The following is a 16,902-nucleotide window of genomic DNA, read 5'->3' on the forward strand; positions in this document are numbered from 1 at the left end:
TAATCAACAATAGTGTTGGGAACAAAATTCATGAGTTTATGAATCTTGCACTAACTACCGCACCACACTGTGTTTACTGAAATATCAAATGAGTTATTTAAGAGCCAAGAGAGATCTCAGCGCTCCATAAAACACAGATGACAATTCCTGCCACAAGGAGCTTACAATCTAGCCACATTTCATGTTGAACCAAAAGCATGTCTTTTTTCACATTGAAGTCTTTATTTTATTGAACTGTTTGGCTTGCATGCAACTGACTTCGCACCCAGTTACTTTACTATTAGTGAAAAATATTGAATAAATAATTAGAGCACATAATTGCCTCTAACCTTTAAAAGACAACATTTTGTATTTATGAAAAACCCAAGCAGAGAGAGATTTCCAGGTTCTGTGTGCTCAAAATCACACAACCCGAAGCCAATGCTAAAACCATCCAAATATATAACTTTTAACACAAGAAACTTTCAGCCTTGCTTTCTGTTTCCCTTTGCCCTATGTTTGACCTGAAATATTACTGCCAGAGCCCTTTTCGCCTAGTTTCAATTCTTCACCAACCCAGCTTAAGCTTTCAAAAAACAGTTGGACTATACATGAGGAATGGGACAAACCTGGAAGCTTGTCCCTGAGTTCCTTTGAAATTCATGTGCATGTATAACAGGGGTCAGCAACCTTTCAGAAGTGGTGTGCCGAGTCTTCATTTATTCACTCTAATTTAAGGTTTCGTGTGCCGGTAATACATTTTAACATTTTTAGAAGGTCTCTAACTATAAGTCTATAAACTATTGTTGTATATAAAGTAAACGAGTTTTAAAAAATGTTTAAGAAGCTTCATTTAAAATTAAATTAAAATGCAGCTCTTATCAGTTTAGTGCAGTGGTTCTTAACCTGGGGTGCACGCACCCCCCTGGGGCAGGGCCGGTGCAAGGATATTTAGTGCCCTAGGCGAAACTTCCACCCTACGTCCCCCCCACCCTCTTGCACATTGGTTCATTGAGGGCAAATCCCAACGAGCCTTTATAGACCCCAGGGGCCAGCCTGCCCAGGGGCTGCTCCCCAGACCAGTTTCCCCCCTCCCCACTCCCTGAACTCCCCTGGAGGGTGCACAGCCCCACCGTGAGCCCTCCTCACCCCACCCCGGTGGCCCCCGCCCTGAGTCCACTCACTGGCTTTGCCGGGCTTGGGCCACTGCAGCAGCTCGGCAGGGAGGAGCCGCCTTCTGGAGGCACAGGATAGCCAGAGAGTCCCGCTTGTGGCAGCAGCATACCCCAGCCATGGAGGAGCCGGCGCGGTGCAGGGGGGCAGCACCAGGGGGCAGTGGCGCTGCTAGCGGGGAGTAGCTGCGCCCCCCGCCCCTCCTGCCCGGGCTGCGGCCCGGCGCCCCCTCGGGGGCTCCTGCAGGCTGCTGTGGATGTATGCGGACGCCAGTCCCCATGCACTCCCCTCCGCCTAGGGTTATCATATTTCAACAATCAAAAAAGAAGGGAGAGCACTGCCCTAGCCCCGCCCCCATCCACTCCCTCCCACTTCCCACTCCGACTGCCCCTGTCAGAACCCCCAACCCCCCCCGCTCCTTGTCCTCTGACTGCCCCCTCCTGGGACCCCTGCCCCTAACTGCCCCCCAGAACCCCACCCCCTACCTGAGCCTCCCTGCTCCTTGTCCCCTGACTGCCCCCTTCTGAAACCCCCCCAACCCTAACTGCACTGCTAGGACGCTACCCCCTACCTGTCCCCGACTGCCCCAACCCTTATCCACACCCCTGCCCCCAGACAGACCCCTGGGACTCCCACGCCCCATCCAACCACTCCCCACCCCCTGACAGGACCCCCAGAACTCCTGACCCATCCAACCCTCCCCCTGCTCCCTGATTGCCCCCCCGGGACTCCCCTTACCATGACCATGCGGGTCAGATGCTGGCTCCACGTGGAGGCAAAACTCCACATGGAGTGCTGAGGCAGCGGGACGGGGTGAGCTGCGGGAGGGGCAGTGGCAGCAGTGGCTCACGCTTCCGGGAGCCGCAGAACCCGAGTGTGGTGAGGGGTGAGCCGGGGGGTGCGCCTGCCTGGGCTGCGGTCCAGTGGGCCCCCCACCCAGGGGGCTCCTGCAGCGGATGCATGCGGGCGGAGGTCCCCATGCACCCCCCGGCTCCCTCCTCGCTGTGTTTGGGCTCTGCGGCTCCCAGGAGTGTGAGCCGCCGCCACCCCTCCCGCAGCAGGCTCAGGGCCCCGCGCCCCGGCGGCTCATACTTCTAGGAGCTGCAGAACCCGAGCGTGGTGAGGGGGGAGCCAGGGGGTGCGCCTGCTACTGGTCTGGGGTCTCGGCCGCCGGCCCCGCTCAGCCTCCTGCTGGCCACCTTTGGCATGCATGTCGTAGGTTGCCGACCCCTGATGTATAATAATTGATAATTCAGATGAAAATTATCTTGAATGTTATGATTCAACATCTTAACAGATAAAAACACAAGATGGGGTATTAGTTGGCGTATGCTACAGACCACCAAATGACACTACGGAACAGGATAATTGCTTCCTTATGCACCTATAAGGTGTAGGGCAAAAAAAAGCTGTATGATCATGGGGGATTTCAATTTGACATAGGCTGAAGGGCTCATGCTGCCAGTAGTAAAACATCCTTGGAATTCCTAAACATTATAGATGACAATCTCCTAACTCAAAAGTGTTGCAGCCAACAAGGAGGGATTCTTTATTAGAGCTTGTCTAAAAGAGGAACAGATCACAGAACTAATAAATAATGGTAGCTTAGGTACAAGAGATCATGACTTGATCACATTTATAATGTGCAAGCAGAATAAATTCCAGACCAGTATATATTACTGGAATTTATTCTGCTTGCACATTATAAATGTGATCAAGTCATGATCTCTTGTATATACTTGGTCCCAAAGCTGAAAACAATTGAGCCAAATCAGCTGGAAGGAAGAATTTAATCAGCAAAATGTGAATGATAATTGGGAATCATTTAAGAAAGCTTTATTATATCCAAAAAAACCCATGATCCTGGAAGAAGGCTGTACTAGTTTAAAAACCAACCTGGTTTAGAGGGGAAGTGAAGGCAACTTTAAGCAATAAAATATATAACAAGAATAGGGAAGTTGACAGCACTGAATATAAATCAGAAGTTAGGAATTCTAGAAAATTTGTAAGGGAAGCCAAGGGACACAAGGAGAAATCTATGACCAGGATAGTTAAGGAATGAGAAGGAGTTTTTTAAAAACATATGAGGAACAAAAAGAACCGAGACAATGGTATTGGTCCATTAGTAGATATAAGTGGTAGAATTATCAATAATAATGCAGAAAAAGCTAAGTGTTCAATAAATATTTTTGTTATGTATTGGGGGGAAAACATATGATATAGTCTCATCATATAGTGATAACACTCCTTTTATTCCACTAGTATCTCTGGAGGTTGTTAAACAGAAGCTATTAAAGTTAGACTTTTTGAAATCAGCAGGTGAATATGACTTGTGTTCAAGAGTTTTAAAAGAGCTGGTTGAAGAGCTCACTGGATCATTAAGGTTAATTTTCAGTAAGTCTTGGAGCACTGGGAAAGTTCCAGAAGACTGGAAGAAAGCTAATGCCTCCTCAACCCAGTTTGACTTTGTATCCTTGAGGGGGGATTTCATGACTGCTGTTAGTCCTCTATTTTTTTAAAGGGGAAAAAAAAACAAAAAACAAAAAACCCAAAACCAAAAACCAAAGAACAACCCAGTAAATCCCCACTCTATATTTAATTTCTGTTTTATAGGTTCACTGCAGAACAATCATGGAAACATACAGTTTCAGCAAGGACTGCAAGGCAGTAGCAAATCAGCTATATCTGTCCTACCATCTGACATATAATTTACAGTGGCTACATTAGGGTCCAATTTAGAGCTGAAATGAATGCACATTCTGAAGTGATGATACAAATACTAAACAGGCCTCAGAGGCTGCTGCGTGCCATTATGTTAAATTTTCCCACTACAAGAAGATATGCCACAGAAGTGATGTTTCCAGTGGGACATCACATCATTGTACAACTCTGATTTAGGATTTACCTCATAGTGCCAGCCAAAGTAAAGCTTTTTCCCCCAAGATAGTATTCCAGGAGAGAGAGAGAGAAGCGTGGTGTTCAACTGGACATGACCACTTGTGACCATAACTGGAGGGTATGCGTTAGTACAGGCAGTGACCTATTATGAGTACATGGAATACCCAAAGACTATACTATTGATTTCATAAACATTATATGTATCAGTATGGGCTAGGGATTTTATTTTAACCCCATGGAGGAGTTACAGGAGTTTCCTAGAGGAACAAAAATCACTGGGGGTAATACAAATTCCTAGGCCAGTAACCTCAACCCTTGGGGGAAACTGCATGTACTAGTGTAACCTGGTTTAAAAGACCTGATACACAAAGAAAGGAGAACTGTGTAAAGTGACCAGCCTGACATAGAGAGGGAGGTCACTCTCACTCAATATAAGAAGTGACATGCTGAGACCAACAAGGACAGACTTTGAACCCTGTCAGGGTCTCCAGGTGGGAGAGGGATGTCTGCCTTGTAAGCTAAGGCCTGCATGTAAACTGTTTAAGATAAGTTTTCTCTGTAATGCTTATGTTCTGAATAAATCATAGTTGCTTTAAAAAGCACTGGAAAACCATGGTCATTGCTCCTGAGAGAACAGGACAGGAGATGCTGAACTCAAATCAGATTTGCTAAGGTGATCACTGTGAATGGAATTGTAGACCAACTCCCTGGTGTACAAGGAGTGTGTTGCAGGACTCTGCCTGAGAAAGGTGAGAGCTAGAGGCCTAAGATTTAAGTGGGATGCCCTCAGAGAGTCCACAAAGGGGTCAGAGGTGCAATGAACTCAGGAACTGTGACATAAGTCCATCAGGTATTTCAAGACCTAACAATCTTAGAATCTAAATCTAGGCTTTGACAGGACATATTATTTACACTATGATACATGATGGGCTGGTTCACTGGATGACAGCCATACAGGATTATTGCTGATTGCTTTTTTTTATCCCTCTTAGCTACTCATATGGTCTCCATTACTGTACTATTTGAGAGCCTCACAATATTTAATATATTTATCCTCAACACCCCTAGGAGGTACGGCAGTGCTATTATCTTCATTTTACAGGTGGGGAACTGAGGCACAGAAAAACTAAGTGACTTTCCCAAGGTCACACAACAAGTCTGTAGTGGAACAAGGAATTGAACTCAAGTGTCCAAGTCCCATACTAGTGCCCTAGACACTGGACCATTCTGTCTTTCCCTAGCTCTACTGACTAGCTCTTGTGGGTCCCAATAAGAGTGTGTTACTATGCAGACTTCCCATCTGACTTCATCTTGGATGATGAAAAGAGGACAGGAGTTTATTTAAAGTCCAAACAGCAGGAGCCCAACTATTATTTTTAGAATCAAAGGGGTTTTCTAGTAAGAAATTTGTTTTCATCAAGCTAATGTAATTAAGTATTTGATCCAAATCATTTCATAAGCTAAGTTAGAAAAGAAGCAGCCTAGTCACATATCACTAAAATCAGTTATACTAGAATAAGGGGTATTACTTTTAGTAAATGATGTGTAGCTTCCGTATTTTTTCCATTAATGAAACAGAAATATACCAAAACAAAAACAAAAGGAAAACCCCAAAACCCAAACCTGAAAATACAGAGCAAACACATTGGCATAAAGTGGAGGCATAAAGTGGCAATTCGACTTAATGTACAATGTTATCGTGGTTTAATAATAAAAGTTTCCTACATTTTGGCTATAAACAGAGCAGCTGTAGAAATTGTTTTTGGTTTGTGATGTTAAAAATAAATAAAAACAGAAACATAAGGGATGCAGTTCTAATGTCTGATGTTGCCTGCATGAATCCTCCCAATCTCTCATTGACCTGAAGCAATACCACTGCTCTTTTCCCAGCTAGCTGGGAACTAGAGGTTTCATATCCTGCATGCTTTAGTCTCTCCTCAGACAATCCTTGGGGCTCACTTTTCCACTCAAATGTGATCATTCTTTTATGAATTTCTCCTGACTGATGACATTAGAGTGCAGTGAAGGTTCTCATTTCCCTGATTAACCCCATAATATTAACACCTTGATGCAACATCCAATCTACTCTAATCTATACAGATATTTCAAAAAAAACCATCACCATGGAACCTAAAAGAAAAAAACCTTCAAAAAAACATTTGCAGCCCAGAGAAAAAGCAGTGTTCTTTAAATATTCCATGGGAAAAAATCTGAGGAGTCATGCACAGCAGTGTTATTTTAATTAACGTCAGTACAGTTTGCGTCCTTAGGGTGGGGCTTAAGGCTTGATGTCTCAGGGGGCCAATTACATGCTTCTTTGCTAAACCTGAACTCAGGTTGGGAAATGGAAAAGTCACATCACCACGTACTGGGTAGTTAGCAATGCGGAAAATTTAGCTTATTTAGTATTGCTGATGTCTCTAGTTCTAATCGGTGAATGAACCACTTTAGCTATCCTTCGTTATAGGATCATAAAAGTGTAGGACTGGAAAGGACCTCAACAGGTGATCTAGTCTAGCCCCCGGCGCTCAAGGCAGGACTATGTAAAAACTAGACCATTCCTGACAGGTGTTTGTCTAACCTGTTCTTAAAAACCCCCAATGATGGAGATTCTGCAATCTGCTATGCAATTTTTTCCTGTGCTTAACTACCCTGATAACTATTAAACCCATTGCTTAACTACCCTGATAACAATTTAAACCCATTGATTCTTGTCCTATCCTCAGAGGTTAAGAAGAACAATATTTTGCCTCCTCCTTGTGACAACCTTTTATGTACTTGAAAACTGTTATGTCCTCCCTCAATCTTCACTTCTCCAGACTAAACAAATCCAAGTTTTTCAATCTTCCCTCATAGGTCATGTTTTCTAGACCTTTAATCATTGTTGTTGCTCTTCTCTGGACTTTCTCCAATTTGTCCACATCTTTCCTGAAATGAACTGGACACAATACTCCAGTTGAGGCCTTATCAGTGTGGAGTAGAGCTGAATTACTCCTCATGTCTTGCTTACAACTCCTCCTGCTGATAAATCACAGTATCATGTTTGCTTTTTTTTGCAACAGAGTTAAACTGCTGACTCATATTTAGCTTATGATCCACTATGACTCCCAGATCCCTTTCCACAGTACTCCCTCCTAGGCAGCCATTGCCCATTTTGTATATGTGCAGTTGATGTTCCTTCTTAAGTGTAGCACTTTGCATTTGTGCTGATTGAAGTTAATCCTATTTACTTCAGAACATTTCTCCAATTTGTCTTGATCATTTTGAATTTTAATCCTATCCTCGAAAGCACTTGCAATCCCTTCCAGCTTGGTATCATCCACAAACTTTGTAAGTGTACTTTTTCTGCTATTATCTACATAATTTATGAAAATATTGAACAGAACTGAACCCAGGACTGACCTCTGCGGGAACCCACTCAATATACCCTTCCAGGTTAACTGTGAATCACTGATAACTACTCTCTGGGGATAGTTTTACAACCAGTTATGCACCCACCTTATAGTAGCAACCCTTATGATCCATCTAGGTTTCATTTCCCTAGTTTGTTTATGAGAAGGTCATGCAAGACAGTATCAAAAGCCTTACTAAAGTCAAGATGTACTACATCTACCACTTCCTCCCATCCACAAGGCTTGTTACCCTGTCAAAGAAAGCTGTTGGGTTGGTTTGACATGATTTGTTCTTGAGAAAACATGTTCATGATTTGTTCTTGACTGTTACTTATCTTGATTGCTTGCTTATTTGCTCCATTATCTTTCCAGGGACTGAAGTTAAGCTGACTGGACTGTAATTCCACAGGTTATCCTTATTCCCCTTTATATAAATTGGCACTATATTTTCCCTCTTCCAGTCCTCTGGAATCTCTCCACCCTTCCAAGAATTTTCAAATAAAAATGCTAATGGCTCAGATATTTCCTGAGTCAGCTCCTTCAATATTCTAGGATTTCATCAGGGCCTACCAACTCAAAGACAGCTAACTTGTCTAAATAATTTTTAATTTGTTCTTTCCCTACTTAAGCCTCTGATGCTACTTCATTTTCCCTAGTGTCCACTATGTCAGATGTCTGATCTCTACTAACCTTTTTGGTTAAAACTGAAACAAGAAAGGCATTTACCACTTCCGCAATTTCCATATTTTATATTATTGTTTTTTCCCACTCATTGAATAATGGGCCTACCTTGTCCTTGGTCTTCCTCTTGCTTCTAACGTATTTGTAGAATGTTTTCTTGTTACCCTTTATGTTTCTAGCTAGTTTAATCTCCTTTGGTGCCTTGTCCTTTCTAATTTTATCCCTACATGCTTTTGTTCTTTGTAATCTGACCTAGTTTCCAGTTTTTGTAGGACTCTTCTTTGAGTTTCAGATAATTGAAGATCTCCTGGTTAAGCCGGGGTGATCTCTTGCCATACTTCCTATTTTTCCTATGCAGTGGGATAGTTTGCTTTTGTGTCCTTAATAATGTCTCTTTGAAAAACTGCCAACTCTCTCAAACTGTTTTTCCGCTTAGACTTGCTTCCCATGGGATCTTTCCTACCAACTCCCTGAATTTGGTCAAGCCTGCCTTCTTGAAATCCATTATCTTTATTCTTCTATCTTCCCTCCTACCAGCTCTTAGAATCATGAACTCTACCATCTCATGATCACTTTCATCCAAGCTGCCTTCCACTTGCAAAGTCTCAACCAGTTCCTCCCGATTTGTCATGGTAATAAGCATTTCAGTTAAAAGATTTCTCACTGAATTTGTATATGCATCTACTCTCGTAATAGCAGGCTTGTGTGACTCACCTATGAGAGAGTGTGGGTTTCATGGAGCTCATAGAGTTCATGGGGGGTTGCATGGGTAGCTTCCCGGGAGGATCGTTTTGCCGGCTTTTCTGGTGACGAAGCAGCAAGAGCCGTCCCAACTCCTCACACCACGACGAAAGCAGCGCTGTGCAAACAGAACAAAACGAAGGTGTACAAATTAATGAAGAGTGCAGCTGTGTTGAGGTGCAGGATATTTTAACCACATTAGTCACTAACTGAATGGACATACACCAGTTCTGAAAACTTTCCCCATGAGCCACTACTATCATACGAAGAATATGTTGCTACACTAAAAGGGGAAAAACTATGAGAAGGGGAGAAACAGAGATGAGATCATCGGTACATAAGGAGAGGGGAGCAAGAGAAATCAAGATTTCTTTCTACAGTCTCCCACATTCCATTCCACCTCTAATGTTAATAGGCAGTGGATGATAGTTTTAGTTCTCCTAGTTATTCTAGTTTGGATTTAGTTTATTATAGATAATCTCCACAATCAGCATTTCTTAATATAGCCAGTCTTATATATGATTTATTGTGATGGCTGTTCTTTGCCTTCTCGCATAACTAAAATAGTATCATTCCGTACGATTGACAATACTGCAGTTTCTTTGTATGAAATTGTATTGCAGAAGACACAGATTACAAAAGAAAAATCAGGTGTTGGATTTAATTTGCAACATTATATTACCTACTCCAACTGTGAATGAGCTTACAAAACAGAATGGCCAAGATATTCAAATGTGGGTGCTTAAAGTTAGACACCTGGATCCATATTTGAGGCCTAATTCAGCAAAACACCTAAACATATGCCAAACTTTAAGTATGTGAATATTCCTTTGGTCAATGGGACTACTCATATATTCACAGATCAGCACATGCTTACACGCTTTGATAAATTGGGGCCTTAGGCACCTAAATAAGAGGCCTGATCTTTAGAGGCACTAAAATTCTGGCCTATGTTACAAAAAGCACACACATTCTGATAAACAGAGCCTCTACAAATGACAGTGAGCACAATCTAGGCTCCATTGATTGCAGTGAAGCAGGATTTTATCCAGTACATCTTCATAGAAAAGTGATTAAACCAAGGAGCTGCCCTTTTAAATTCCAATATGATAACTAACTGTTGTGAAATGTAATTAAAGATCTTTTGCACTAAGTGGTGGGTGAAGAATTCCAATAAGATACAGCTCAGACCAACTGCAAAATTTTGTGGTTGATACAAAAAACTTTGTCAAACGGAAGGGTCTATTTTGTTCTTCCTTAAAAGAGGGTTTTGCAGATCTTCATGCCGAAAAAAACGGTTTTGAATGTCAATTAAAAGGTTTTAAATGTAGATGTTTCCCTACAAACAACAATTTGTTGTGTACCCAAACAACAATTTGTTCTAGTGGGCAAAAACCAGAAAGCCAGTCTAAAATAAACATGTGGTATAAATAGTCAAAAGTAGATGAGGTTTAAAACATGATGTCAGATTTACCAATGTAAGTGACACAGGTGAGGAGATGTCCAATACATGGATGTTTATTTTCACTTGTATGCTTTTTGTAATGGTGTGATACCATAATTACCCATCATTTAAAAGGACCTCACCTTCTTCTTCCATTATACACTCAAAAGTGGTGTAATTGATAATTATCAGAACCAGTTTCAAAGGATGTAATTGGAAAGTTACACTGTGAAAAGTGTAAGATTCTCAGATTTTGATAGGAACACAGAAAAATGTGTCTCTATATAAAAACACTAGAAATTAAAAAAAAAAATCTACTGGCCAAACCAGAGAAATATTTAATAAAACCAATTCTATTAAAGAAAAGTAAACACACATCAGGGTGTTGAGGATGTAGTAATTTCTTTGTATTTACCACATGCAAGGTCAATAATGGTGCTTTGCGAGGTACTTTAGAATCCTTCTATGACAGGAAGGGGATACTGATTCTTTATATAACTAAATATGGTTACTCTGAAATTGTTAGCATCACATCTAGCCTATAGAAAGCATTCCCACTGAGCACTGTGCCTAAATGTTCTAGCAACGAGTATCATTCTAAGCTGCTTCTCTATAGCCAAGGAATCTGTCAACAAGCATTTGATCAAATTATACTCACCTTTTATCCCTGGCATGTCATTACTTATGTGACAGTGACAAAGGGTCTTTCCTCCCATCCCCTTTTCAAGCCACCTGTAGATAAAAATCACTGCCTAACATAGTCTCCTCATGCACACTATGGCTACTTGAGTTCTGAGAAAAATGAACAAAGTGTTCTGCCGAGCTGTAAATGCAGCCATGTCAGAATAATAGTGGATGCTGAGCACTTCCACAGCTGAGTGTAATTACTATGGTGTCGAATGGAAACCGTCCATCTTAACGTGGCTTTGATGTGAGGAGGGAGCTGTTCCTAGTGCACACATATAAGTGCTTGACAAATAAAGATAAAAACCAGCCTCCTAATGGATTTGAGGACATGAATTTGCAAACAAAGCCAGTACCTGCTTTGAAAAAACAGAGTTAACTCCTGGCCAAATAATTTGCAATGGAAATGAGATAACATCGCATTGAGTAGGGAGGGAAGGTAAGATATTAATGAGTTATTATCATTACTAATATCAAATGCACACATTTGTAAAGGTGAAATGTAAATGTCAGAGAATGGCCAGGCTTTTGAGATAAGGGAGACAGTTACATGCTACAAATTATCCGGAGATGACTTACATTTTTGGAAAGTAAGAATTTGAAGGTATAAAACATAACAAATGTACTCATCCCCATCTCACTGCTCATTACTGAGAGGTTTAACCTTTCCTCTCCTGGGACATTTCCCAGTCATGTACGATGTATAATAATAATTTGTGTTTGTGCTTTGAATGAAAAGAGACCGGTTCAGAACTGTCTCAAAAAATGTCAAATCCACCATTATCTCCATCAAAGCGGAGGGTGGGAGAGAGAAAACCCCTCTGGGTATGCCTACACTGCAATGTAAGCCCTGGGTAATTGGAACTTGAGGTAGCCGATACTGGGTTTGTTAAGCTAGGACTTGAGCATCTACATTTGTAACCCTAGATTAGGAACTGCAGAACCCTTGGGTCCCAGACTGAGGCTACAGGATCTACATTGCATTATGCAGGCCTGAGTCCAACCACCCGTACCCCAGACTCCCTAGCACTCTCCCAAAATGTGGTCACTCTAGCCTTGTGTTTGTGATGCAGTGTGGGAAAACTTTACTGTCCAGAGGACAAAAAATCGGCCAGGGGGGTTCTTTTGGTGGACTCCCAGATCATGAATCCAGTGGGGTTGTGTCAACACTGCAAAGCAGTTGGTCTTGAACTCTGGGTCCCGGCTTGACTCTAGTTTGGACCCTCCAACACCATGGGGTCCTTGGACCTGGGGTTAGTGCAATGTTTGTGTAGACTGAAGAGGGGTTAGGCTTGAGCCCGAGTTCAAATCCTGGGCTTACATTGCAGTGTAGACCAGAGGTCGGCAACCTTTCAGAAGTGGTGTGCCGAATCTTCATTTATTCACTCTGATTTAAGGTTTCGAATGCCAGTTATACATTTTAATGTTTTAGAAGGTCTCTTTCTATAAGTCTATAATATATAACTAAACTATTGTTGTATGTAAAGTAAATAAGGTTTTTAAAATGTTTAAGAAGCTTCATTTAAAATTAAATTAAAATGTAGAGCCCCCCCAGACCGGTGGCCAGGACCCGGGCAGTGTGAGTGCCACTGAAAATCAGCTCGCGTGCCGCAGGTTGCCTACCCCGGTGTAGACATTCCCTCAGTGATTTTGCCATTGTCTGTTTGAAATGTTGCAACTTCCCCCCAAGCCTCCCCTTATACTGGTTTGCACTTAGTATGGTGAGATGAAATGCGCCACACATGCATCTGGTACAGCTGGATTCTGAAGAACATTACTTCCTTTGCCTATTCAAGTAAGATGAAAATGAATTTACAGATTACACTATTCATCTTTAGTGTACTTAGTTTCAGCTTTTTGTGCTGACAGTATTAGGCACATCTCAACTCATTGAAACTCAAAGCACGAGAAATTCAGCATCACTATAATGAACAGATAAAGAAGCAAGCACAAAGGACAGCTACAGATGGTGCCAACAGTCAGTCTCTCCCTCTCAGAGAACAGCCAAGCAGCTGCTTTTTCTCTCCCCACACCCTCTAACCCCTCCTCCTTGTAATACACGAGCACAGATTTTGCAGATGGACCATCCACACTACCCCTCACAGCCTCTTTCTGCTGCAGTTTAATGATTGATTTAAATTGTGTTCCTATGCTGCATTGCTACAATGCCCCTTGAATATAATAATGTAGCTTGCTTGTTAAAATAAAAAGTCAACGTTTGCAAGGGTAGAACAGGAATTCTTTATGCTGCCATATCCCCATCCCAAACCCAAATATAAAGGATATTCTGGTTAAAATACGAAAATTGACATTTTCCCACAATACTCAGTCACACAGGCTTTGCCAGGTCATACCAAAGCAGCATATACAGTCAACCAAATGATGGGCTGAAAGTTTTAGTGTATTCCCCATTTAGTTTTCTTAAAGGGACATTCTCACAGTTGATTGGCACAATATTTGACCTACTTCTCTTTTGTAAAACTCGTGTAATTCTTCATGTGATTATTTTATTTTAAGGATTTCAGTATTTTTATTAAAACAAATTAATGCTAGCTTGCTAAATTGGATGACAGGAGCAAACCAACACCAAAACCCATAGCAACAGGCCTGTATGTTTGTTAAATGGAGAAAAATGGAATCAGTGGGGGGGGGGGGAGTTGGAAATGGGGGGAGCAATTTCATTTACAAGCAGCCAAGGAGTTGTTGAAAAAGTGAGAAAAATATATTTGAAAGTTAGGAAAGGTACTTTCAATGGTGTCAGCTCCTGCCATCTAGCCTTATGGTCTTACTTTCATTCTTCCAGGGGGACTTACAAATATAGTGCCACATGATGCCTTCACATGTGCATACCTGAAGGCAGAGTTTGACCCATATCCTTTCAATATTAAAATCATGTCCTATTACATCCATTTTATAGCCTTTTGCATATTTAAGATCCAGTATTGCCAAACCCTCATATTTAAATGAGTTAAGCCTCAAAAAATCATGAACAATGGTTTAAAAACATTATATAATACACACACATTCATATAGTGTTATTTTAATTTCCTTCTGATTTTTAAGAGACACTTGAATAACATCTCTCTGCAGCCATGTGGGCTACAAACTTACTAAAACACTGAGATGTTTGTATAATCACTTGAGTCTAGAGTCTGGGGTTTTAAAGAAAAACACTCGATAGCTCAAGACTTGCGATAAAAAAAATCGTGAGAGTTGGCAACATACCTTAATATTGCTCCTATCTTGTTAGCCCCCCTTTACACTGATATGTTGTCCACACAGTGCAACATTGTTTCCACCAAACATACTCCGGTGTATTTGATCAAAGTATTGCATAATTATAAGTGTATCAATCATTGTCTTGAAATTAAAAACATGTTTTTCAAAAGCATTTTAATAAAATACTGATAACTATGATCTTAGAAAGTGCTATGCATGTTCATGTGGACCCAGGATGTAGCGCAGTCATTGCAAGTGCCTATATATGTGCTGACATATATACCAAAAAAGGGAATCCATTCGAAAGACCAGTCACTAGGTGGTGCAGGAGAAATGGGAAAAGGAAGCAGCCTGTTTGGAAAGAACAGAGAAATTATTTGAGGAATGACAGAACAGGAAGGGCTCATGGGTAAAATGAAAGCTTCTGCATCAGGTTGAAAGACTAGTACAATTTAATTAGTAAAATGAGTTTAGTGGTCCTGGCTCAGCCCAGAGCGATCACCTGTTACACAGACAAGGGATGCTCGGAAGAATGCATCACTACCTGCCCTGAGGGCAGCCTTGGTTTAGGTCATTAACACAGAACAGATAAACAATGCTTTGGCTAATTAAAAGATCCATAGTCTCCAGAAAAGTCAGACTCCTAAGAATGTAAAAGTAATTAATCCAAGATGGGGAATCCATGGATGAAACCCTGAATGCATATTCAGTTTTTAACACCTTGCTGCAAATGATCCGACTTACTGTACTACACATCATTCAAAACCCCAAAACAAAATGATCATGCATTTCAAAATATAAAATCATGATACTGAATAATGGATTCTGCCCATTATAACCTTTTTATTGGGAAGAGGTGTTGAGGGAGAAAAGAAGAGATCCTAAACAATCAATGCTATCTGATAGATTCACTAATGCATTTCATTAGCTTTATACATACAACCATCAATAGCAACAATCCTGGAACTGATCTAACTCGACGTATTGCAATGTGCTGTAGTAAGCATCTACAATGAATGAATGAGCCAGTGGACTCCCTAGAAAGCAAAATACAGAGAAGCACTGTGCTAATCTATTTACCTATTATGATACCCTAGTATTAGTTACAGCTTATCACCTCAGTAAATCACCTCCTCTTGTTAGGGAACGTGCTTAAAGGTGCAGCAAACTGTTATTTATAGGCACACACTATATTTACAGCTACAAAGGCAGGTGAGGAAGGGACAAGACAACTGCTCAGTAATTTCAATGCCTTCTGCTTCCCAAGAGACTGCTGTAGGAGCACAATAGGACTACTGTTTTCTTGCTGCAGTTAAGCTGCAGCAGATAGTTCAATAGGCAGCTTGGCAGACTCATATTTCTTACTCAATGCAATGAAAATTGTGAAGAAATATCTGTTGAGCACCATCCCCTAGTTTGTTTTGTTTTTTAATCTCAGCAAGAAATGCAGTAAGGTGCTAGGGCTTTTGTGGCATATGCAGCGCCTTTCACAGATCTACACCAATAAAGTACATGTAGCGTTTAAAGGCAAATTCACATTTTCTTTATGCAGAATTTTTTAGACCTTTTAGGTGGTGGTGTATCTTCTGCTGTACAAGCAGAGTCGACAACACTCCTTTTGACAAATCATCCTGTGGCATTGGGGGAGAAAGACTATTGTGCTGGCTATTTATTTATTTCATTTCTATCCTCACAAGGGACAAATACGATGCAGAAGATACAGTCAAATATCTATCTATATGAATGCTAGACAGATTTCAAATCAATATTTAACTGTCACATACCAAACACAGATTGAAGTCTGATGATCATCTTCAGTCATGATTTTTGAATACAGCAAAATTGTGTTCTCTCTCTTACTTAAAAGGGTGGCAGGTTTGGGGGAGCTGGAGAAGAGAGGGGCAAGTCTGTGGCCCCAACCTACTTAATTCATTAATTAAAGACCCCTTCTTCCTGCTCACTGCTATGGTCTGAAAATCACTTTCACTTAACAAACCTACAGGGACCCAAAGGTGAGAAGCTGTGTTTCCCATTATCAATCCTCTGAGCTAGCCAAGTACCACAAAAGCATCTTCTGAGAAGGATTTTTGTTTATGCTAACAAGTGTGAGGAAAGGTGTTTAGATGCTTATTGTATAGCATACGGGAAATCTATGCTCTGTCATATTACTTTACACAGCTATTCAAAACAAAGATTTTGCATTTGAGCAAAGTTAAGTTTGAATTCCTTCTTGTTTTCTGTTTTTAAAGAATAATAATTTTACTTGAAATATCTATAACATTTCAGTTATGGAATAAACAGCTCCTTACAAAGATCAGTAAACTAAGCCACCGAACAAACACTTGGTGACTAAATTTTAAAGATGGAGAAACTACAGCATAGACAAGAGGGGAATTCATCAAGGTCACTTTGCTAGTGGCAGAATCAAGATGAGAACCCAGGAGTCCACATTCCTAGGAGACCACACTCCCTCCTCTCAGTGGAAGGAAAAACCACACCAACCACATCAAGGTTAGTTTTCTAACCCCATATTTTCGGTACTGGCCCTGGAACATTTTCATACAACAACCATAAAACAGCTGTCTACACTTTCAAAAAGGGAGAAAAAAATATGAAAACTATGCAGCCAAAATTTATGGCACAAATGTATTTCCTAACTTAACATCATGCTGCCAAATTCCCGGAGAAGAC

General features: G+C 41.1%; 1 protein-coding gene across 18 annotated transcripts in view; it reads right to left on the bottom strand.

Annotated features, from left to right (window-relative positions):
* ZMIZ1 (zinc finger MIZ-type containing 1) overlaps positions 1-16,902 on the bottom strand; it is a 486,685-nt gene that overhangs the window by 58,054 nt on the left and 411,729 nt on the right. For all 18 annotated transcript variants that reach the window (XM_039547295.1, XM_039547296.1, XM_039547307.1 and 15 more), the window contains one exon: positions 8,838-8,982. In XM_039547295.1, coding sequence (XP_039403229.1) covers positions 8,838-8,982 — 145 coding nt within the window. The remainder of the gene's footprint in view (positions 1-8,837; positions 8,983-16,902) is intronic.

This window comes from Mauremys reevesii, linkage group 7 (genome assembly GCF_016161935.1).
Source record: "Mauremys reevesii isolate NIE-2019 linkage group 7, ASM1616193v1, whole genome shotgun sequence".
NCBI lineage: Eukaryota > Metazoa > Chordata > Testudines > Geoemydidae > Mauremys > Mauremys reevesii.